We start from the raw sequence: 25,459 nt of genomic DNA, 5'->3' as shown, positions 1-25,459 counted from the left end.
CAGAAAGGAGTTTGACAGTGTAAAATTGCAAAGAGTTTGAACATATCATCATCTACAGTGCATAATATCATCAAAAGATTCAGAGAATCTGGAAGAATCTCTGTGCGTAAGGGTCAAGGCTGGAAAACCATACTGGGTGCCCGTGATCTTCGGGCCCTTAGACGGCACTGCATCACATACAGGCATGCTTCTGTATTGGAAATAACAAAATGGGCTCAGGAATATTTCCAGAGAACATTATCTGTGAACACAATTCACTGTGTCATCCGCCGTTGCCAGCTAAAACGCTATAGTTCAGAAGCCTGCATCTCTGATGGTATGGGGTTGCATTAGTGCGTGTGGCATGGGCAGCTTACACATTTGGAAAGACACCATCAATGCTGAAAGGTATATCCAGGTTCTAGAGCAACATATGCTCCCATCCAGACGACGTCTCTTTCAGGGAAGACCTTGCATTTTCCAACATGACAATGCCAAACCACATACTGCATCAATTACAGCATCATGGCTGCGTAGAAGAAGGGTCCGGGTACTGAACTGGCCAGCCTGCAGTCCAGATCTTTCACCCATAGAAAACATTTGGCGCATCATAAAACGGAAGATACGACAAAAAAGACCTAAGACAGTTGAGCAACTAGAATCCTACATTAGACAAGAATGGGTTAACATTCCTATCCCTAAACTTGAGCAACTTGTCTCCTCAGTCCCCAGACGTTTACAGACTGTTGTAAAGAGAAAAGGGGATGTCTCACAGTGGTAAACATGGCCTTGTCTCAACTTTGAGATGTGTTGTTGTCATGAAATTTAAAATCACCTAATTTTTCTCTTTAAATGATACATTTTCTCAGTTTAAACATTTGATAACATTTAAACATCTATGTTCTATTCTGAATAAAAGATGGAATTTTGAAACTTCCACATCATTGCATTCTGTTTTTATTTACAATTTGTACTTTGTCCCAACTTTTTTGGAATCCGGGCTGTAACAGTCATTACATCCATTTCTAGAATCTTCCAAACTGTTTAAAAAGGCAGTCAAGTTGGTGTATGGAAACATTTGAGCCACTGGAATTCTGCTATAGTGAATTAAAGCTGAACTAAATATAGCTTTTATGTCATCTCACAGGTCTTGACTTATGTATTGCTTTAAAAGTGTTTATACAGTACTTATGATCATGCTATAAATGTCCAATAAAATAAAAATAAAATGTATTCAAATATAATTATGATAAACGTTAATGGCACTAAACAACAATAACTTAAGTTAATAACTGCGTCGCTTATTTAATTCAGGAACTGTTCTATAAATGTCTTTTCCTTATGCTCATAGATGTGTACATGCATTTCCTCTTTGGTTTTCCTGTGGTTTACTAATATAAATTGTAGTAGTTACTGAACTGTATAGTTTATGATTAATAGTTGTAGAACAGGGGCGGCACGGTGGTGTAGTGGTTAGCGCTGTCATCTCACAGCAAGAAGGTCTGGGTTCGAGCCCCGTGGCCGGCGAGGGCCTTTCTGTGCAGAGTTTGCATGTTCTCCCCGTGTCCGCGTGGGTTTCCTCCGGGTGCTTCGGTTTCCCCCACAGTCCAAAGACATGCAGGTTAGGTTAACTGGTGACTCTAAATTGACCGTAGGTGTGAATGTGAGTGTGAATGGTTGTCTGTGTCTATGTGTCAGCCCTGTGATGACCTGGCGACTTGTCCAGGGTGTACCCCACCTTTCGCCCGTAGTCAGCTGGGATAGGCTCCAGCTTGCCTGCGACCCTGTAGAACAGGATAAAGTGGCTAGAGATAATGAGATGAGATGAGTTGTAGAACAAGATGAGATTTTTTTAAAGGGGTTAAACCCAACAGGGTAATTAGCACATTTATCAAAAGAAGGGAATTAAGCTTTAATTTTAACACTAAAACTTTACATTAAGGCTTCCTTAAATGACATTATTTATCACATTAGTTAACATGAACAAACCGTGAAATTTTGCACCTCCTGAAGGTCATGTTTTTTTAATGTTAACAAATGCAATAATTATATTAGTTTAAGAAACATGAGAGTTTAACTTATTTCTAAGTTTCTAAAATAAATATTACAAGAGCCAGATATTCATGCGATATTGATTTGACTGAAGGTTTGGAATAATATTTTACCTCTTCATTTATTTATTTATTTTTACAAATTACTTGGCTGCTTGCATTTTAGCGTAGTTTAAAATTTTTAAAGGGTTCAAAAGATTTTTTTTTTAAATCGGGCATGTTCTGGCTATACAAGATGTTTGTTGATGGGACACTACAGTACATGGTTCATTTTTGTGAAAGTACTGTAGGAATGACAAATGTAAGAAAAAAAAAAAAAATATATATATATATATATATATATATATATAAATATATATATATATATATATATATATTAGGCTTGGCACGGTTATGGGAAAAAAAACGAACCGTACGATACGCCTGTTGCGGTGCAATATGCGTATAAACCGCGGTACCCCTATTTAAGACGTACGCCAAAAAAAAAAAAGCCGAATGCCCGTATTCGTGGTTCTCTTTCGCGCGATTAAGAATTGAAGTGACAGCGGAGTGTGGATGGCAAGTGCAAAAATGGCAAGTGGGAGTGGAGAAGGCAGGTCATTTCTTCCAATTATGAAAACTCTGTATGTGACAAAAGACACCTGGTTCCTCTAGATGCCACAACATGGCAGCAAACACTCCTGACACTTTGTATAAATACTGTAGTAAATAAAAAAGCTGTTGAAATCATCCATGTCTTCCCTCTTGCTGTTTCAAAATACTACCTGGCTTTTCATCAGAGATTGTTCATAAAATGTGCTTATGTCAATTCAAACTCAGTTTGTGCATGATTATTTCATTGTAACTATAATTTTAACCTCTCTTAAATGCTGTATCCTAAACTATGTTTACTTAAGGTAAATAGTAGGCTATATGCCCAAATACAGAGTACTTAAGATTTAAAAAAAAAAAAAAAAACCGCAATACGTACCGAACCGCAGACCTCAAACCGCAATACGTACCGAACCGCGACTTTTGTGAACCGTGCCACCCCTAATATATATATATATATATATATATATATATATATATATATATATATATATATATATATATATATATATTCTAATGCATTTTCTGTCCCCTTGGCTCATGATGATTACCAACTTTCTTTAAGAAGCAATAAGTTGAACAATACTGTGTAACTTTTTTTTTTTTAACTCAGGGTCTACAAGATTAGTTTTTAAAAGTTGATTTTGTTATTCAGAATTGCAGCATTTTCTTATCAACTCTAATACTTTAAACCTAAATCCAATTAAAATCTAAAACTGATTATGACTCAATGCATCGTCTCAAAAATCAAGAGATTTATTTTTGTCAGGTTCCTGAGGTTAAACTGTATGGAAATTTCCACATTTGCTTCTGCTGCATTGTGGTTTATTTTAGCTCTCAGACACCATCTTTCTGGAAGAGTGGAAGTGAAAAAGATGACTCATGAGGCAGTATGCTTGCGATGCACTAAAGTCTTTCTGCCCTTAGAATTGCGACGCTCCAGAAAACATGAAGACAGCAGTGAAATGGAAAATACTCCCAGACGCGACCACAGCAGCAGCAGCAGCATGTCCCCTCCCCACATGCCTGTAGCACATGCGGGTGCTCATGAGATATGATGTCTTTCACCATTATGACAAACACGGAATCTTTAATTTTCACTTTTTTTCCTCCCAAGTGCCTAACGTCTAATTTTCTAGAACTGCCTTTTTCTTCTTTCACTCTAATGTGAGAAACTTTAAATATGTGACCACTTCAAATAACATTTAATCTCAATCCAAACTTTAAACTTAATCTGTTTCTGTTTAAACAGTGATTTCAGTTTTGTTTTTGCTATGACTCGTATAGACCTTCCTCTGACTGAAATATGCACTTTTTTTTTGGTGGTAGTGGTGATGAGGGCAGAACAACACGTTTCTGTTGGATGGATTGTGTGCTACGGTCTTGCACTAGGTTTCAGCAAACAGCTTTATCTTATCAGCGCCTTAATGGTCTTTCAATTCTAGCCAGCGTGCTCTTAAAATTGTACCCTCAAGGTTCATGCATTTCGATTCCCACCTGCTTCCAATGTATGGGCTAGAAAAAAAATGAAAATACAATTAAAGTACTACCACAGGGATCTCAAATCTGTTTCGAATTTCATATACACTCCAGTGACATACATGTGAAAGAGAATAAAAGATAAAATGCATCAGATAAAAGAAAACACTACCATTAAAATGCCAACAAAAAGCTTCCAACCTCTTTATATATTCACAGTACATCCATTCTACTTGGCATTCTCTATGTATGGGAAACTTCTGTTCTACATAGATGTTCTTTGTGGAATCTTTAAAGGGTCCTGCAGAGGAACAAATCAAAGAACCCTTAATTAATTGTTCTGTGAGCAGTAGAACAGAGGGTTTGCTTTTCAGAGACGACTCCAAGTAGAACCTGTTTAGAAAGCAAAGAACCTATCCAAAGAACCTGCTCTGAATTTGAAATGCAGACGATCAACATAAAATCTTTAAGGTTTACCCCAGAAGAACAAGCCAAAGAAGCCTTAAGGTTTCATGATTTAAAGAGTGTAGATTTCTTTCTAAGGAGCATCACATTTAAATTGACCATGTAGCTCTTCTATATCTATGAATTATAACTAATTTCCAGCTCAAGCAATAAATACATGCATATATGAAAGAACAAATGAAGGAATGAAGGTCAAATTACTGTCTGTGTGGATAGAGAAGCAGCTTTGGAACCAAAAAGGTCACTGGTTCGAGTCCCTGGAATGGCTGAAGTGCCCTTGAGCAAGGCACCTAACCTCCAGCTGCTCCGGGTATGTTGTCCGTTGCTGTGGATAAGAGCGTCTGCTAAATGCCATTAATGTAATGTAATGTCTGTTTGGATTTCTTCAAGGTTCTCCGGTTTCCTCCCACTCCTAAACATACTTGCCAACCCCTAGAGAATTAAAAGCGGTGGTGCAGTTGCGCTATTCTGGGGATGTCCAGGGACATGCTCCCCTGGAAAATATTGAAAAAAAATGGTGTCAAATGGTGCACTCTCCTGCATTCTGAGTACCATATTTGAAGAAAATTTATCAAGAAATCAGACTGACATACTTCACAAAATGCATGCTTCTCACCTTGCCCCGATGCTTTGATGCATGGATGATCCAATGACCAAGTAACCTTGAACTTCTTATCATAGCAAATCTTTTTTTCCATTGGAGTTTTCATCGTTCATGATCACCAGAGCGTGTTTGGTTTTTACACATACTGGTATGATTTGCTGTAATATGTGAGCTCATTGCCAGTTGACTAGAACCATAACAAGAACCAACAGAATGGTATGATAAAGTGATACAATTTAATTCAACATCACTATCGCACCATTCCATTGGTTCTCGGCTTCACTTAATATGACTATTTGACGCTGTACACTTGTATCCCCTGTACTGAAGACAGCTGAAGTGAGGTCAGAAGAGAAAATATAACAGTGTTCACCGATTATTTTGTAATGTGGTAGTTTTTAGAACTAAAAGTGGCAGGCGGTATTCACCTGTCAAAAATGATAGGCAACCGCGTGAATCGGTAGATTTGGCAAGTATACTTAACCTTCAAGCAACCAAGCTATTTTAGTGACTACTATGACCGGGTGGGGTCATTTATGACCCTGCTATATTCAGTACATGAATCCGTATACCTAGTTATTTTCTCTTGGTTTTACATACATATACCACTTGCTGTGTTCAAGACAGACACTATAAAAATATATAAATGTCGATAGGTATGGTTTACAACAAGTTTTAATGCAGAAAGAAGGTGAATAGACACAGCATAAGAAGAATATAACGTAATCTAGACCGTCTTAATGGAACATCTACTTAATTCAACAACACTGACTGAAAATGTATCATGAAAAGAAAAGTATGAGCAAAAACATCTATTGCAGTGTTGATGGGATCTTTGTAACATCAAAACTGGTGACTAACTAATATGCTAATACTAGCTAACTTGCTATAGCGGATATGCTAATACTAAAATTAATCATCTCCATCAATTGAGCCATTTTCATCATCACTTTGGGCCTCAAGTATCTGTCTCAATGCTTCTGCAACTGTAAATCGAGTTATTCTTGGTCTACTTGCCATGGTTCACTGCAACAAAAGTACAACATACAGATAAGTAGTCAGTAAAAGTAAAATTTGATAAGGAATTGCTGCAAGAAATCCTATGCTTCTGACCCCAAACAATTTTTCATTACTCTTGCCACACCATTCGGCTGATCCTGGTAAAAACCTATGAACAGTTGTAGGACAAGGTAACTGACAAATTCATGGTAGGAAATATTTTTCAGATCAAATGTATAAAAACTGCACACAAAATTATATGCCCGGGGTCATAAATGACCCCACTCGGTCGCTTGAGAGTTAAAACATTCTGGTAGGTGGATTGGCTACTCTATATTGGTCCTTTGTGTGAATATTGCCCTGAAGCCTGGGATCGTATCGTGGTTCATACTCAGTTGTGGCTGTAGCAACCCCGTGTCATGGTATTACATTTTGGGGACAGCCATGGCCCGAAGGTTAGAGAAGCAGCCTTGGGCCTAAAAGCGTTGCTGGTTTGATTCCCTGGACAGGCAGGAAAAATGTGAAGGTCGTGAGTGAATGAAAAGTACTTTCCCTTCCCTCTGTATCATGGCTGAAGTGCCCTTGAGCAAGGCACCTAACCCCTGACTGCTCCCTGGGTGCTGTAGCATAGCCTCCCACTGGTCTGGGTATGTGTGTGTACTCATTGCTCACTTGTGTGTGTGTGTGTGTGTGTGTGTGTTTTCACTGGTTAAATACAGAAGAGGAATTTTGCTGTGCTTGAGTGTACATGTGACAAAATAAAGGCTTCTTCTTCTACTGCAATGGACAGACATCCCATCTAGGGTGTACTGTCATCTCACACCCTGTGTTCTCTGGACAGGCTTCGGCTTAATTGTGATTGTGCCCAGGATAAAATGCTTACCGAAGACGATTGAGATTAATTAAAAACATGTTGTCCATTAAATTTTCAAAATTAGTCCAATACTGGCACCTAGTGTTGCATCACACATTAATCTTCTCTTCTCATCTCATTATCTCTAGCCGCTTTATCCTGTTCTACAGGGTCGCAGGCAAGCTGGAGCCTATCCCAGCTGACTACGGGCAAAAGGCGGGGTACACCCTGGACAAGTCGCCAGGTCATCACAGGGCTGACACAGACACAGACAACCATTCACACTCACATTCAGAGTGCGAATTACCCCACCATAATTGGGGGGTACCATCATGGTCCACTATCATATCAATCGCCCCCCCCGGTCCTGTCCCGTCTATGGAAGTCGGTGTCAGTAACTCAACACAATAACTCTGAACAATAATTTTTAATGTCATTAAGAAGCATGACAAACCATACAGTACTACCACAGAAGAAAAACAGCAGTACAACCTGATAACCTTCTTTGTCAGAACAAACTGGGTATCAACACTACAAATGAGTCACATACAGTATATACACACATGCAGAACAGTCCTGCTGAATGTCTTGCTCTCTTTCGTCCTGCTGTGCCTCTCCTGTCTGCTGGGAACCCATTTTCTTTATTCACATGAACAGTGTATAAAACCTAACTGCACCTACACTTGTACTGTAATTGTCTGTAGATCTTAGTGCTAATATTTACTACTTACTCTTTTAGCACCCAAAAAATGCCTGATGTCTGGCCCTTTTCTTTTCCTCATGTTTGGCCTACTGTCTCTGTGAATAAACTCAAACAGGGTACTCAGATGAAACTATGACTATCTTAAAAATAATACAAAAGGAATGTAAGTAAAAACAATAGAAAACATCCATGTACTAGGCTATTTTGCCTAGGCTAGCCTACTACCTGGCTCTTTTTATGTTGCCCCCAGTCCCCACAGGTTCTGATTGTAATTTTACATAGGCTTAGCTAGGCCTACATCAGAACTTCTTGTGCCTAATCACACAGACATGTTGGGCCTATGTGCCAAATGAATTTCAGAAGGGCACAATTTATTCATGATAAAATGAGAATGGAAACATATGGAGTTCTTCTCATCTCATCTCATTATCTCTAGCCGCTTTATCCTTCTACAAGGTCGCAGGCAAGCTGGAGCCTATCCCAGCTGACTACGGGCGAAAGGCGGGGTACACCCTGGACAAGTCGCCAGGTCATCACAGGGCTGACACATAGACACAGACAACCATTCACACTCACATTCACACCTACGGTCAATTTAGAGTCACCAGTTAACCTAACCTGCATGTCTTTGGACTGTGGGGGAAACCGGAGCACCCGGAGGAAACCCACGCGGACACGGAGAGAACATGCAAACTCCGCACAGAAAGGCCCTCGCCGGCCACGGGGCTCGAACCCAGGACCTTCTTGCTGTGAGGCAACAGCGCTAACCACTACACCACCGTGCCGCCCCGTATGGAGTTCCTCTCCTTTGAAATGAGAATTGTTTCTATACCACACTGTAATAAGCTTGATTTAAATAGAGACTTAGCTTATCTTGCTAACTAACGTTGGTAACTAACGTTAACGTCCGTACACTGTAGCCTTCTGGCCTCAGTGGGTAAGTAATTCAATGTATAAAGATGTGACATGAGCTGAAAGAACGAATCACTTTAATAAATGAAAGTTGTAAAATAACACATTTTCAACAGGCTAAAAGTTGGTTAGCAACTAACATTACCAATGCACGTCTTCTGCTGCAAACCACAGACTGTATAAATTGCTGCAAACCCATGGACTGTATCTGATGAATCAGCTGAATACGGTGTGGACTAGAAGCTATTGCTTCTAGCAGGGCCGGAATGGGCCCTGTTTTCAGTCCGGGAGTTTAATTCACATTCAGGCCACTTTGAAATGGAGGAGGAATTTGAGTACATTAAAAAAGATAAAACAAATAACTGTTCTTTCACAATGCTTTTTATTTGGTTTAAATTCAGGTAAACTTCACTTCACTTTAACAATATAGGTTATAATTCAAATTAACATAAAACGAAAGATAAAAATTAAGAATAAAAGTTGTTCGTACAGTTATTTAACCAATCAAACTGCTGGTGTTCTACTGTAGCTTCACTACACATATTTAGGATGTTAAAACATCAAAAGCCTCTTCAGCAAAGCACTTCTCTCTGCAAGTTTGTTGATGACAATGTCATTATCAATGGACATGTCCCAAAGTTCCTTAGTGAAAATATTTGAAAACACATCCAAAGGACATGCATCTTCAGAAATCGGCATCTTCGGCCCGGGTGTGGGAATGAACTTTTACGTCGGGGCCGAAATCCAGCTGACTGCCACTCCAAATAGCAAAGCAGCGAGTATGGCTGATTGTTTCACGTTATTTAAGACGAATTACACAACACATTTTTAGTCACATAGTCTTAAAATAACGAAAGCACCCATCTCGCGTGCATTTGAACCAATGCTTGTGCATTACATGCCGCATACGCCTCGAAAATAATGGCAAATCAACAATGCTGGGTACTTAGCAACTGGCAGATAAAGTGTGAGGGCGCATTAGGCAACTCTAAAATGGTTAAATGAAATGTAGGCTAAAGCAAGTGTTCGATTCTGCTTAGAATATTGGCATACGCATACACCTCTTCTAAGTTATATATTTATCAACAATTATTTAACATCAAATATGACTTCTAGGCCTATGTGTTCATAACCACAATGTGCGCACGCCTGTGGAAATGCACGGTGTGACAGCGAGATGAAATAGGCTGGATGAGGAAATAACGCGCAACAGCACATTTGGGACCTGTTCATCTAAAATTGTTAATAACTGGGATGTAAAGCAATGCCCGGTTCTTCTTAGAATTAAGACATACACCACATCTATACCGTGTAAATTGCGAGGTTTCACATGACATCAAAAAGCTGAATTGACATCGCAAACTATCGACACATTATAGGCCTAGCATAGACTGATAAAAATCGACAAACAGGGTTATCATACTCCATATCTTTCGTAACCTACCAGCTGGTCTTGAGAACATATCTGTCAATTTGGCACATTTTGCTGCCACCTCCTTCCTTTTTTTAAGCTTCGCCCTTTCGGTTCCACCTGGCCTCTTTCTGCCCTCCATCACTGAAGCGCGCTGTTTCGCACCAATGTTGTTTAAGTTCCCCGCAATACAGAGGAGGAGTCTTGGACCAAACCAACTGCAATAGAGGGGAGGGGAGAATTTCCTTATTTGGTAGCGCCTATTTAATCTGCTGCGATGCTGTCGGCGTCTGGGCTGCCATGTGAAAATGCAGAGTGCAGTTGAATTGATGATTAATACAAGAATAAGATCAGTGACCAAAATTAGTGAAAATTATTTTCCCCATGCTCCAAGCAGGCCACCATTGATGGTTTGGGCCGGGGATGGTCCCGGCTAAATATAGGGCCACCCCGGCATTGGCTTCTAGCGCAGGGCTTTTCAAAGTGTGGGGCGCGTCTCCCCTAGGGGGGCGCCAGAGTTCTTCGGGGGGGGGCGCAACGTGAGGAAAAATAAACCAGAATAAGTTACTATTGCGGACATTTAGCGAACTTCAGCTAGCCTTTACCAGAGACAAAATGGATCAATTTTTAGTACCTAAAGCTACAGTGAGTGAGGAGACAGAGTCTGGGCCAAGCAAAAAAAGAAGGAAGTATGACCACGATTATTTAAAGTTTGGATTTTCATGGACTGGATCTGAAGATGCTCCACTGCCACAGTGTGTTGTCTGCCAAGAGGTGCTAGCTAATGATGCTATGAGATGTTTAAAATGTGTAAAACAAGATGTTTAAAAAAAGCACAGATGTTTAAAATATGAAAAAAAAGAGGTTTTCAAAAAGCACAGATGTTTAAAATGTGTAAAAAAAAAAGATGTTTTAATAAAGCTCATATGTTTTAAATGTGTAAAAAAAGATGCTTTCAAAAAGCACAGATGTTTAAAATGTGTAAAAGAAAAAAATTTAAATGTGTACAACACCCATTTTTTTAAATACGAATGGAACATTAAGTATAGCAACAACAAAAATTGTAAGGGGGGGGGCGCTGTTGTTTATTTGCTCTCTGCGGGGGGGCTGACTCTCCCACACTTTGAAACCCCCTGCTCTAACGCGTTCTAGCGCTGCGGTGACTAAAAATGGTACGGTCCACAATAGGGGTGTCTGTCTGAAATCATCTCATCTCATTATTTCTAGCCGCTTTATCCTGTTCTACAGGGTCGCAGGCAAGCTGGAGCCTATCCCAGCTGACTACGGGCGAAAGGCGGGGTACACCCTGGACAAGTCGCCAGGTCATCACAGGGCTGACACATAGACACAGACAACCATTCACACTCACATTCACATCTACGGTCAATTTAGAGTCACCAGTTAACCTAACCTGCATGTCTTTGGACTGTGGGGGAAACCGGAGCACCCGGAGGAAACCCACGCGGACACGGGGAGAACATGCAAACTCCACACAGAAAGGCCCTTGCCGGCCACGGGGCTCAAACCCGGACCTTCTTGCTGTGAGGCGACAGCGCTAACCACTACACCACCGTGCCGCCCTGTCTGAAATCAATTTACATTAAAATGTTCCTACAATAAGAATGCCGAATGGGAGTTGGTTTGAATTATATATTCCTTTTCACAATATCAGAAAAAATATCGGACCCCCCCAAAAAACTTATATTTTTGTCTCTTTGGGGGGTACTGGGTTTTCATTGGGGGGTATAGTACCCCCCAGTACCCCCCGTAATTCAAACTATGCTCACATTCACACCTACGGTCAATTTAGAGTCACCAGTTAACCCAACCCAAGAAGGTCCGAACCCGGACCTTCTTGCTGTGAGGCGACAGTGCTAACCACTCCTCAGAAAAGTTTTTAAAAACAATACAATGATAACGTGAGTTGCAGGAACACTAAGTTTATGCAGTCATAATTCATTTGTATCCACAGTGCAGCTTGTTTATCTAATCAGAAATGCCACACCATAGGACATATGATTTCCTATTACATCAGGCAGGAAGTCACATGCAGGTTTGTTTAAATGTGAAACCCTCAAAAGAAAGAGGAGAGAAGTCAAAGAGTGTGTCTGTCAGAGCGAAACTGTCATCATGAGTTGGGTATATTCTTGGCTGTCCTCAGTCGGGCTACTTCTCTGTCTCACGGGTAAGCACAATTACCAAAAAGTGAATGAAGCATAGCAATAGTGTTCAAAAGTAGGGATGTGTTATTAAGTTAAATGTAATAACTGACTTAACTATTCTGATTCTTATTCATACTATATTTAAGATCAAGAATGTTCATTTCTGTGTATGGTGTAACAGCTGTTTAATCTAAATTTGTCTGATGTATTGCAGCTCAGTAATTGCTTAAAACAGGGGTTCTCGATCTTTTTCCCAGCCAGTGGCCCCTTTAACTATAAAAATATGTGCTGGTTATTGTTACATTACATTAATGGCATTTAACAGATGCTCTTATCCAGAGGAACATACCTAGATCAAATTGCCTGGGGAGCAGGTGCCTTGCTTAAGGGTACTTCAGCTATTCCTGCTGGTCCAGGGAATCAAACCAGCAACCTTTTGGTCCCAAAGCTGCTTCTCTAACCATTATGCCATGGTTACTGGAGCTTTTTGTTCCTGAACTTTCTGCACACATGTCCAATTTGGCATTATTTGTAGGTGGACCTTTTTTTTTTTTTTTAAAGTTATTAAGGGTTAACCCTTTAATTAAACCAATTTAACTCAAACGACCTGTCAAACAAGCAAACGAAGATCAGAATTTAATAATAAATACAATTTTATTATGAAGGTGGGTTATGATTTCCAGTACTGAAACAACATGTAATAAAAATCATGGACTTCTATTTAGTTTGAGCATCACTGCGATACAATATCTAACTTAATGTCTCCCTTTGCACCTCTCTTTAGCCTGTCTGTGTCAGCGCATTACTGTTCCTGGCGTCAGTGGTCAGAACGTCACTCTGCCCTGCAAGTATAACCTGAGTTATCATGGCAAATGTGAGATATGTTGGATGAGGGGTGCAATTCCAATGTCAGGGTGTGGTAATGAGATCATTGCTACTGATGGAGATAAAGTGGTGAGGCGAACGTCACACAGATATCAGCTCAATGGAAAATTACAGGAAGGAGATGCATCTTTGACAGTCTACGGCATTACACAGAAAGACTCTGGAACATATGGCTGCCGTGTGGTTGTACCTGGATGGTTCAATGATAAAAAAATCGAAGTCAACTTAGTTATTGTGAAAGGTACGTATCTACAACAGCCACAATTCTAATACTGAAAGTTCACAATACAGCATATGTTTCATTTGGAAATGACATTGCGAATTATATTTGTAAGGGAAGTGTAACCTTGAATTAGTGACTTTCGTAACAGTATTATATTTGTTCAGCAACATTAACATCATGTGCTATTGGAGTACCCGGAACGCTACTTCCTCAAGCAAACTAACAATAACAATTACGAAACGATTATATGCTACTTCATTGGAATGAATAATGACTCCATGACATCATCATGCTCACCTTGCTCCAGATTTAATCTTTTGTAGAAACTCTACTCAATTTGGCCATTTTTAAAAATGTAGAGCTCAAAAATAACATTGTTTTTGCGAAGTAGCCTTGAGCCTGTGCTCAAATAAAAGGAGTCTAAGATTGAATTTCTCAGAAAAGCTGTAATGCCAGAATGATGAAAATAACACTACTGGTGATAATACTGGGTGATGTTATTGTATACGTCTTAGGGTATTTTTGCACTCAGTTCGTCTCAACCAATTTAAGTGGATTCAGTGCTTTTTCCCCTTATCAATCTGGACCATATGTTAGACCCCAAGAAAGCAAACCAAACTTGGCTCATCTCATTAGGCAGCATGGCAGAAAGGTTCGTTTCAAATCCTCTTTGTGGTTTCATTTTTTCATTTGTTGACAGAATGTGGATGGAAAATACTCCCAGCTCATGTTTCCATGTACGTCTTTCATGTAACCTTTTGAGTTCCAGTTTTAAGAGGGCCATATGTGAAAACACCCTTAATCCATTTTATTCCAAGTTGGAATGCTCTAAGAGGCCCACAAGTCAACAGTACATAGATCACCTCGAAAGACAGTGCTTCATTTTGTGGTCGTGGTTCATTTTGATGTATGAGAAAACAAAGTGATACCTGCCCACTTCACATTTGCTTTATGGCTAAAGAATTTAAAGCTTGCTGTTCTTATGTCTCTTTATTTTTCTGTCACCTCACAGAAAAGGGAAGGGAAAGAAAACCTCGAAAATACTCTGCCAGTGTGGTCATGTGGTCACTCAATCAAGTGGCGTTAGGTAGCAACAGGACAAATCGGCTCATAGGCTAAAAGAGACATCGTGCCAGAAGCAGTTGTGCCGTTAAGGTTAAATCAGCAATAACAAAAGCAGCATAATAATAGGGGCGGCACGGTGGTGTAGTGGTTAGCGCTGTAGCCTCACAGCAAGAAGGTCTGGGTTCGAGCCCCGTGGCCGGCGAGGGCCTTTCTGTGTGGAGTTTGCATGTTCTCCCCGTGTCCGCATGGGTTTCCTCCGGGTGCTCCGGTTTCCCCCACAGTCCAAAGGTATGCAGGTTAGGCTAATCGGTGGCTCTAATTGACCGTAGGTGTGAATGGTTGTCTGTGTCTATGTGTCAGCCCTGTGATGACCTGGCGACTTGTCCAGGGTGTACCCTGTCTTTCGCCCGTAGTCAGCTGGGATAGGCTCCAGCTTGCCTGCGACCCTGTAGAACAGGATAAAGCGGCTAGAGATTATGAGATGAGATAATAATAATAAGACTTAGACAACCTTTATTGTCATTCAGTATGCAACAAGTGTACACCAAACGAAATTTCGTTGCAATTTGGCTCAGCACAGAAATAAATATGAAGTGTATTAAATTAAATTAAATTATGCAGCAGCAAAATTATTATAAAGTGCAATAGTATAAAGTGATCTGTGGAATTGGGAATGTTCAAGTTATAAATAGAAGTTTAGAGTTTGGATTTGGAGTTCAGCAGTCTGGTGACCTGGGGGAAAAAGCTGTTACAGAACCTGGTGGTCCTGCACCGAATGCTGTGGAACCTCTTTCCAGAGGGGAGAACAATCTATACGGAGGGTGTGAGGGGTCACTGACGTTACTGGCTCGAGACATGCAGTGCCTTGGTGCAATGTCCTGAATGGAGGGAAGAGAAGTCCCAATGATTTTCTCCGCTGTCCTCACCACTCTCCTCACATTCTTCCAGTCAGAGGCACTGCAGCCTCCAGACCACACAGAGATGCAGCTAATGTAATCCTGTATTACTAGTATACTGTGTATACTAGTAATACAAGATATTACTAATGTAATATCCTGTATGTAGTATACACAGCTGGACTCTGAGTTATAATAAATAAAAAAAAAGTTGTGGTGTGTGCTGTGAACAGGTGATCTGACAGCACGTCAGTGGAAAACTGTCTAGAAAAGGAACTGAGCCCTTTTTTGTTCTACTTTTATTGTGAATACCAAAAACACAGACGTCATAGGCACATGGGATCTCTAGCTCCACTTTAACAGTATAGTTCATTTCAAATGATCTATAGATTTTGGAGATATAAAGTCTTCTTCCTATTATTATTATCTCATCCGGCCAACAGGCGATGAGCTTATGCCATCATGTGTTGTCCATCGTCCATCTGGCATCGTCTACATTTCACAAAAATCGCTTCTTCTCTCTCAATTCTTCACCGATTTTTATTCTTTTTGGCAGGAGAGTAGGTCTGCCTGGGGTGCATATAGCTTCTACCCAAATTTGCATAATTGCAATTAATAATGAAGATATGGAGTAATTAAGCCCTCACGAGCAGTTTCCACACAAATCACGTCTTCTCCCTCAAATCTTCACCGATTTTGATTCTTTCTGGCATGTAGGTAGGGGGACCTAGGGTGCATATAACTTCTACCCAGATTTACTTAATTAGTTGGGGTGGGGGTGGGGGGTGGGCTCGCATTGTACAGCACAAACACTGTCCATTTATCAGTAAGTATACAGAAGTTATATTTTAAAGTCAAAATGCTCATATACTTGTATAGCCAAAAGTGTTTTCAATGCCTATGTTTATTTCCATAAAATGTGTAGTGCTGCTAAATTCCCAATTCTGATTGGTCAGAAGGTGGTGATTAATTTTCTATAACAGCAGCTCTGACAATAATGTCAGCTGCGGGACAAATCGCAGGTAGATATTAATTATAAATGATCATTTCTTTTCAGTTTTAGACATTTATTTAGCGTTATTGGAAGGAATCCCCAGGGTCACTCACTCGTCTCCGACTCGTTCAATATCATGCTAGCTGAATGGAATATATCTGATAGACCACCAAAAAAAAAGCCAACCAATATTATGTAAATGTCAATTAACCATGGTTTTACTATGAAAACTAACCATGGTTTATAGTTATTCATGGTTTTTTGGGTAACCATGAAAACCATGGTGCATTTTACCTCAATGTTCACTTAAATTTTTAGGTTCTAAGTAAATGTTAATGTATCTGGGCTGTTAATCGAGATCCTTCTCTACAGCATTGACTGTTGGACGAAAGCATGGTAATACTACAGTTAGTGCATCCTTTTAAAAACCATACTATCCCTTTTTAAACTAATTTCGTAGTTACTATGACCTATTACACATACAACTATGATGCTACCACAGCTACTGCAGTACTATGGATAAACCACAGTAATGCTATGGTTGGTTCATAGTACTTAGAATCACCATGAAATACCATAGTAGAACCATGGTTACTACCATGGATAAACCATAGTAATACTATGGTTGGTTCATAGTACTTAGAATAACCATGAGATACCATGGTAGAATCATGGTTACTACATAAAAACCATGGTAAAACCATAATAAACCATGGTAGATTTTCGTAAAGGACTCAGATCCGCGATGTATTTCGTCTGAAAAATACAAGATAAACTTCATATCTTCAAGCCAATGTGTGATTTTTCTTTTTAGACACATTCACAAACAAAAAGTCTCCAAATTTATTGAAACAATTCATCAATTTCCTCACGAGTGACATGTAGAGATTTGTCACGGTTTTGGTTCTCCATGTCCATGTAGCTCGTATGAAAAATACGAGTGGTGTATTTCCCAGTAAAACACTCATTTCTATATAATATAATGTATTATATTCAAATTAGAATATCAGTTATGCCCACAATAAAAATTTTAAGTGCTTGTCTAAGAAACACAGCATAAAATCTACTCATTCAAGTACTAAATCAGATTCCTAATTTAAAAATCTCATCTCATTTCATTATCTCTAGCCGCTTCGGCTGCTCCGAACTCAGGTTTTCGGCACTATTACTGACATAGAAGAAGAATTAAACACTTCAGGATGTGCTGTTATAGGGGAAACAGTAATGGATTATTATTGTCCTATAACACCATACACTGATCTGTTTTATTCCTTAAATTAAAAAAAAAAAAAATCCTGCCAATTTCCACCCACCAGCTAGTTCTACCCTACAACAAATTCCAAGTGTGGTACCTGAAGCCTAGCACAAGCTTCCTCTAAGACATGCATCGTTTCAAACTGCTGCTCATGCTGCATCACAGGCCAATGTAAGACATTTGAAGGAAAGTGTTATCTGCCCTCTTCTGCATACATGAGCTCCCAGATACTCACAATTGCCTATTTGATTGACAGGGGAAACAGAGTATGCCATCCCTGCCACCCAGAGAGCACAGATCATTTCGCTCACTTGGCTCCTGGCCATTGGATGCCTGTGACATCATCAGGACTCAAACTTGTGATGTCCTGATGATATCACTTTTCTGTTACACCAATCAGGGAGCCCATGTAGCATGTATAGTTACTACACAGGGTATTAGAGACATTTAATATAGTACCAAGAAAGATAATAAATTCTGTTTCTTTTTTTTTTTTTCAGAAACAGGACCTTCAACTGAAGTGAACTCTTTATTACCAAGTACCCCTGAGCTGGTAACAACTGGTCCATGGCACACTGAGACGACGCATGGTATAGCAAAATGCATAATGTCATGCCTTTCAGTGTGACACTTCTATTTTACAGCTGCTTTTAATTATTTACTGTATATTAACTAATTAATATGCACCAACAGGCATAAAATTAAAACCACTGACAGGTGAAGTGAATAACATTACAATGGCACCTGTCAAGGGGCGGTATATATTAGGCAGCAAGAGAACAGTCAGTTCTTGAAGTTGATGTGTTGGAAGCAGGAAAAATGGGCAAGTGTAAGGATCTGAGAGACTTTGACAAGGCCCAAATTGTGATGGCTAGATGACTAGGTATGAGCATCTCCAAAATGGCACATCTTATGGGGTGTTCCCGGTATGCAGTGGTTAGCATAGACATATAAACATAGACGCCGCATTGAGCTGGTGGCCCCGTTGCTGGGATATGTCAGAGTGTCCGCCATATTTGATGTGGCAAATCTCATCTCATCTCATTATCTCTAGCCGCTTTATCCTTCTACAGGGTCGCAGGCAAGCTGGAGCCTATCCCAGCTGACTACGGGCGAAAGGCGGGGTACACCCTGGACAAGTCGCCAGGTCATCACAGGGCTGACACATAGACACAGACAACCATTCACACTCACATTCACACCTACGGTCAATTTAGAGTCACCAGTTAACCTAACCTGCATGTTTTTGGACTGTGGGGGAAACCGGAGCACCCGGAGGAAACCCACGCGGACACGGGGAGGACATGCAAACTCCACACAGAAAGGCCCTCGCCGGCCCCGGGGCTCGAACCCAGGACCTTCTTGCTGTGAGGCGACAGCGCTAACCACTACACCACCGTGCCGCCCGATGTGGCAAATCTTCCCTGTAAACCAATGCAAGTAAATGGACTGAACTTCATAAAGCCCCTTTCTACAATAATATTTAACTCGATGCCTTTTATTCACCCATTAAGACACACACGTATATATTTGGGAAACAAACAGGCATCAAAACAACACATATAACTTTTAATGTGATGGTTATAAATAGTGTGCGAAAAACCCTGTACACTGCAAACTAGCAACAGATATGCGATAGATAGCTCAGGTAACCTAATCAGTCAGCATACCGTAGCAAGCTACCAAAACCTGAGGCCACAATAACCAACTTACAAGACTGAATATGATAAATGATGGAAATAGTGGAAAAACTGGAAATAGTGAATGAAAAAAAATTTTACTGTTTTATTTATTGAGTCGCCACACAGACCTACTCTCGTTGAATAAAGTGAGCTGAATGACCGCCAAACTGAGTTCAGCCAGGTTCTAACATCATACCAAAACAAAATACATCACTGATTCCTTCACATTCAGAAAGGTTAAAAACATTCATCATACGTTCAAAAACATTCATCATAGTGTGGCACTGTATTATCTAATTCTCACTGCTTATAACTCTACACCTACCCGGTGGAGCTGAGCTGGGAAACTGAAGACTGAAGGAACAGTATTGAAAAGTATTTTTCCAGTCTCACCTGTGAAAGGTAATCCCATGTGATCTCGTTTGGACGGTAAACCTGTTGGTACAGTTAAACGCAGCACATGAATGAGGCATCTTTATTCTCGGCTACTGTCTAGACGCTATACCAGAGACGGTTGAAGAATCTCCACTTTGCCACATCCAATATGGCGGCAAGGATGACGTATGATTCTACGCAGAATGCGGCGTCTATGTTTATGGTGGTTAGTACCAAACAAAAGTGGTCCAAGGAAGGGGACAACTGGTGAAGTGGTGACAGGGTCATGGGTGTCAAAGGCTCATTGATTCGCATGGGGCACGAAAGCTAGCCCATATGGTCCAATCCCACAAAAGAGCTACTGTAGCACAAACTGCTGAAAATGTTAATGGTGACACCTTTCTGTTTTAGCCAACATTAACTTTTTCAGCAGTCTGTGCAACAGTAGCTCTTCTGTGGGATTGGACCATATGGGCTAGCCTTCGTGCCCCATACGAATCAATGAGCCTTGGCCCCCCATGACCCTGTCACCAGTTCACTGCGGCTGTACCTCCTTGGACCACTTTTGGTAACTACTGTATACTGGGAACACCCCACAAGATGTGCCATTTTGGAGATGCTCAGACCCAGTCATCTCGCCATCATAAATTGGTCCTTGTCAAAATCGTTCAGATCCTTACGCTTGCCCATTTTTCCTGCTTTCAACACATCAACTTCAAAAACCGACTGTTCTCTTGCTGCCTAATATATCCCACCCCTTGACAGGTGCCATTGTAATGAGATAATCAATGTTATTCAATTCACCTGTCAGTGTTTTTAATTTTATGGCTGATCGGTGTATATTATATTAATATTAAAATGCAATAATATGAAATCCAGAAAAATGGATCTGACTGATTTTTAATGTCACCTTTAATCCTTTTCTCTTTTGGTTACAAAAATGCTGAACACCAGTGATAGCCACTAGCACCTCAAACACCTCAATTCCAGAGTTTAATAAAACTGTAAGTATGCATGGCTTCAAATAGAAATTCTGTATTATGTATATCATTGGCATTGTTATTAATTCTTAAGGTTTTTATGATTAAGGGGGTAAAAACAACAGATGATATGCTTCCTGTAACTGTTGTATCAATCCTGCTGATTTTCCTGGTTTTTGGAACTGCTGTTTATCTGATATGTAAGTACATCAATCTCACAATAAGCACCAATGTTGTTCTTTCAACATTGATCTAAAGTCCATGCTGAATGACTGTTCTCTCTTCAGGGAAGAAAAAAAGAAGAACCAGGGATTCTTTAGAAATGTAAGTGAAAGGAAATCTGCATTCGTTTGATTCATATAGAAAGTTAAAAAGGTTATTTGATGATTCATGTCAACTATTACAATGAAATCCATTGTACTGTATAAGCATTAATGCAAGAATTTTTCTTTTAAACACAACCCGTTCCTATCATGGAAACTGAAGCTTCCCACGACAGACCTTAGGACACCCAGTAAAAATTTTACAAGCACCACAATAACAATGAAACTGTAATTCTGTATAAATGTACAGATTATCAACTTAACTCAAGAAATCAAATGCTGCTTATTACTTATCAGTTATCATATTAAAAAGAACACAGAGAATAAGCAGCATTATTCTATCCACATTCACTGGATATGAGCAATCGCGCGCTCTGATTGGCTAATCTACTACTAGGCTATCACCTAGTAGTGAAAAACAAAATGGTAGAGCGTTGAAGAGTTGCTGAACCAACCGAGGACGAAATAAAAACTCCACTCGAAAACAAAACCTCAAAAAATAAAAAGAAAAAAGCAACAAAATATGGAATGAAAGTAGTTGATGGGAAGAATGTATCTTTTTTTATTTTTCAAAAATTATTATCATAGTGGGGTGGCACGGTGGTGTAGTGGTTAGCACTGTTGCCTCGCAGCAAGAAGGTCCTGGGTTCAAACCCAGCGGCCGGCGAGGGCCTTTCTGTGCAGAGTTTGCATGTTCTCCCCGTGTCCGCGTGGGTTTCCTCCGGGTGCTCCGGTTTCCCCCACAGTCCAAAGGCATGCAGGTTAGGTTAACTGGTGACTCTAAATTGACCGTAGATGTGAGTGTGAATGGTTGTCTGTGTCTATGTGTCAGCCCTGCAATGACCTGGTGACTTGTCCAGGGTGTACCCTGCCTCTCGCCTGTAGTCAGCTGGGATAGGCTCCAGCTTGCCTGCGACCCCGTAGGACAGGATAAGCGATGATGGATGGATGGATGGATATTATTATAGCATTTTTTCCCCACAAATTGCTACTGTCATTTCGCTGGTTTGCTTACACTCTAAGCGGAAATGATTTTGTCGGACATTTTGTACAAAGTTTTTATTTATCGAGTTTGCAAAAAATAAAAATAAAAATGCTCTGTTTCTCAAAATCCAGTGAATGTGGATATAATAAAACAATTATTCCACTCAATCTCATCGTACACACCTCATTGGCTATCAGCTCATGTACGATTCAATTTCGTGGAATAACTGTTAAATATGCATAGAACACATTTCATTATTTTTTGTGAGGTGGCCTTGTATTAAGATAGAATTGGTTTTTGGTTTTTGGTGTTTTTTTTAGCTGTTGCCTGAGCTAATTTACTTGCCCATTTGTGCCTCACTGCTTCAGCGAAGTGAAGCCATTTCTAACTGAGAGTCAGTATGTAAAATAATTCTTACATATGGTTCTCTCCCACTAGAGACCAGAACTCAAACATCTCAGCTATCTACAACAACATAGACGTCAGTTTTGGTTTGAACAACAGATCAATGGCTGTGGAGAACATCTACCAATTAGACACTGAGAACGAATATGAACAATGGTCAGGATAACTCCTGGAGCTTACATACTGTACGATGTACCAGCTTTGGAATGGTTTTTAGGCTAAAAATTAAATTTGATGATTATTCCAGTTGAAACATTTTCTTTAGCCTACATACAGTATATTTAAATATGGACTGTAGTTCATATAATGCTCATTTGTAAATGTTACAGTTGTGAATTTGTAAATGTTGGTAAGTTGTAAATGTTACAGTGTAAATCAGGGGTCTCCAACCTTTTTCCCACAGAGAGCTACTTTTAGAAAATAAAAATGACGGAGAGCTACTCATGTTTTTTTTTAATATATATTATGCGTGACATTTATTCATACAACTCTTCAACCTGGCTGTCTTAAATGTGTTTGCATGAACACTTGCAAAATACTGCCAACACTCACACTCTCAAAATATAGAAAATGTTACTCAATATCAGTATGCATGTCTGCATTTCTTTATCTTTTTTTTAACTGCAAACCTACTAATAAAGTCACTTAAACACAGGCCTCTAACACTCACACTTTGTGCATTAACATATGCTAAATTTAAATTTGAACATCAGCATGTGTAGCATTTATGCATTTCTTTATCTGTTCAACTATCACACACCCACTATGAAAATCATTTTTTGCATTAAAACAAAACACTAACATCCAATACTCCAGTCTCATTCCTTTAGTTTGCCCACACCACTCTTTCCATCATTTATCCACTAGCTTAGGCTTAAACAAGCACTGTTTCAGTGAGACACTTGACACTGCATGGAGCCAACAAGAAAGCTATAGAGATCTTGCAGTCACGTGACCGGAAACTTAACAGCCGCCATCTTGTCGGTCAACAACACAGCTGAATACTGCTGCACTCGTGTACAGAATGGATCAATTTCAACCGACGGACTACACGGCTCATTTTTCTAATGAACAGATAACTAGATATATGTCTAAAATAAACGACCTACAGATTAGTGACCCTTATGGCTTACCGGACATAGTTTTCACGACCGTGTCAGTGGATGTTGAACTGCCAGAGGTGGAATACCCGGACGTGTATAATTACCTCATCAACTTTCCCTCGCTTTTCAGTGGTGAAGCACTGCACTGTAAAAAATATAAATGACAGTTGTTGTTCAAGCTCACAATTTTATTGCAAACTGACTCAGAAAAACAATTTTGACATCTAACAAACAAACTCACATTTGTACAACTCATTTTTCTTAGAAAATAACTAACAAAGATACTTGATTAAGCAAAACAAGTTTTTCTTAGTTTCCCTCAAATTTCTAAAGACTGTCCTACTCTCTAACAAGAAGTTTTAAGTTTTCTTACTTTATGTTCATTGACACGCCTACTACGGGGTTTCCTTCCTTTCTCCACAAGCCCAACGAGCTTCATTCTCAGACCATACTCTCATACACACTAAGTTCTTGAGCAGCTCAGTTCATTGGGCCCAATTCTAATGTGAGTAAAGACCGGTTCTTAAGAAGATCAGTTCATAAGTTCATAAGTTAATTTCAATGTGTGTATTCAAAGTGTAATGTGTGTATTCTTGCACACAATTAGAAATGCACATCTTGCATTCATTCTCAGACCCAATACTCACACATTCATACACAGTATAAGACTAGTTCTCAAGAAGCCCTGTTCATAGGGCACGAGTCTGTGAATTCACAATTGTAATGTGAAATTTTCAAAATGGTGAATAAAAGGTTTTTTTTTAACTACACTTTGTGTTGTGTTGAATGATGGGGTGTGGTGAAAATTGTTAGAACTCAAAAAACAAAATTGGTAGAAGTTAGATTTTACATATGAAACTGAAAGTCTTTGTTGATCAAACTTAGTATAATGAGTTTGTATTATTAAAAACAAAAGGTTGGCAGAATTCACAAATCTGTGTTGTGTCAACCTTTGACTTATTTAAGTGAAGAGGTTGGCAGAATTCGCAAATTTGTGTTGTGTCAACCTTTGGCTTATTTAGGTAAAGAGAACTCAAAAAAACAAATGCATCACGTTGCCTAGATAATTTCAGTTCTGTCAACCATTTTTTTTTTTACAGTGTGCGTGCTTATAAATCTCTGGACAGTTATCTCTACAGAAATTCAGGATTTGTCAGCCCCCCCTAAGATGTGGCATTTTGTAAAGAAGAAAATAACAATCCTCATTGGACGGGTAAGTCACTTAAGTATTGAGCACTAGAACTGATACTAGATATATCAGTAGTATCTAGCATAGCACTGACCAGCCGATTATGGTTGAATATGTTATATTATCAGTTAGATCAAGTATCCGTAGTCTATCACTATTACTGTATATATGGTAAACCTGCTTAATGACATAAAAATGTATTTGTCCAGTTTAATTTCCTTAGCTTTTACCTTAATTAGCAATACTGATAAATCATAATTCTTAGAATTAAAGATGTGCTCGTCTATGTCATAGATATTGGTAATGATACACTTGACACTTCACAGCCAAAGCGTGGAAAGGGAAAATGAGAGGGTGACTGACAAATGTGTAAAGGTCACTGTTTTTTATCACTGATTTCTTATGAGAGTTCTTTTTCTTCAGGTAAACCATTCACAGCGACTCAATGATCCTCCTCTGAAACCATGGGTCGTTTTGGCAGACGATGGGGTGGTGCGCGGTGCTCACTGCTGCTGCATGGCTGGACTGGGTGAGGCGTGCTCTCATGTAGGATCACTACTTTTCTACATGCAGGAGAAGTACAGTCAAAAAAAGCAAAAACTAGAATCCCAGCCTTCAGTGACATCTTTAAAATGTGGGTGGTCACAGCCAAGCAAGGAGTCTTTGAGAAGGGTGGAATATGCTGAAGCACGTAACATTGACTTTAATTCACGTCAAGCAAGAAAAAAAAGGAAGCCTAATTCCGGTCCTACCTTCAGTATTCCACCATTGACACAGGATGAAAAAACGGATCTATACAGACAGCTGTCAAAATGTTCTTACAAGGGCAGACCTTTAAAATCAGCTATTCTGTCTGTGGTTCCTGGCCACGCTGAAAGGTATGTTCCCAA

General features: G+C 39.7%; 1 protein-coding gene across 1 annotated transcript; it reads left to right on the top strand.

The window, feature by feature from the left end:
• Positions 1 to 12,142: 12,142 nt before the first annotated feature.
• Positions 12,143 to 25,212, top strand: havcr1 (hepatitis A virus cellular receptor 1). Its single transcript, XM_060936261.1, has 9 exons — positions 12,143 to 12,232; positions 12,994 to 13,335; positions 18,028 to 18,117; positions 20,539 to 20,588; positions 20,674 to 20,764; positions 20,852 to 20,888; positions 22,311 to 22,433; positions 24,481 to 24,593; positions 24,993 to 25,212. The coding sequence occupies exons 1-8, from the start codon at positions 12,178 to 12,180 to the stop codon at positions 24,545 to 24,547; spliced, it is 855 nt and encodes a 284-aa protein (XP_060792244.1). The 5' UTR covers positions 12,143 to 12,177; the 3' UTR covers positions 24,548 to 24,593; positions 24,993 to 25,212.
• Positions 25,213 to 25,459: the final 247 nt, after the last annotated feature.

This window comes from Neoarius graeffei, chromosome 12 (assembly GCF_027579695.1).
Source record: "Neoarius graeffei isolate fNeoGra1 chromosome 12, fNeoGra1.pri, whole genome shotgun sequence".
NCBI lineage: Eukaryota > Metazoa > Chordata > Actinopteri > Siluriformes > Ariidae > Neoarius > Neoarius graeffei.
The sequence above is the reverse complement of the archived record's forward strand: the minus strand, read 5'-3'. Positions and strand labels throughout refer to the sequence as shown.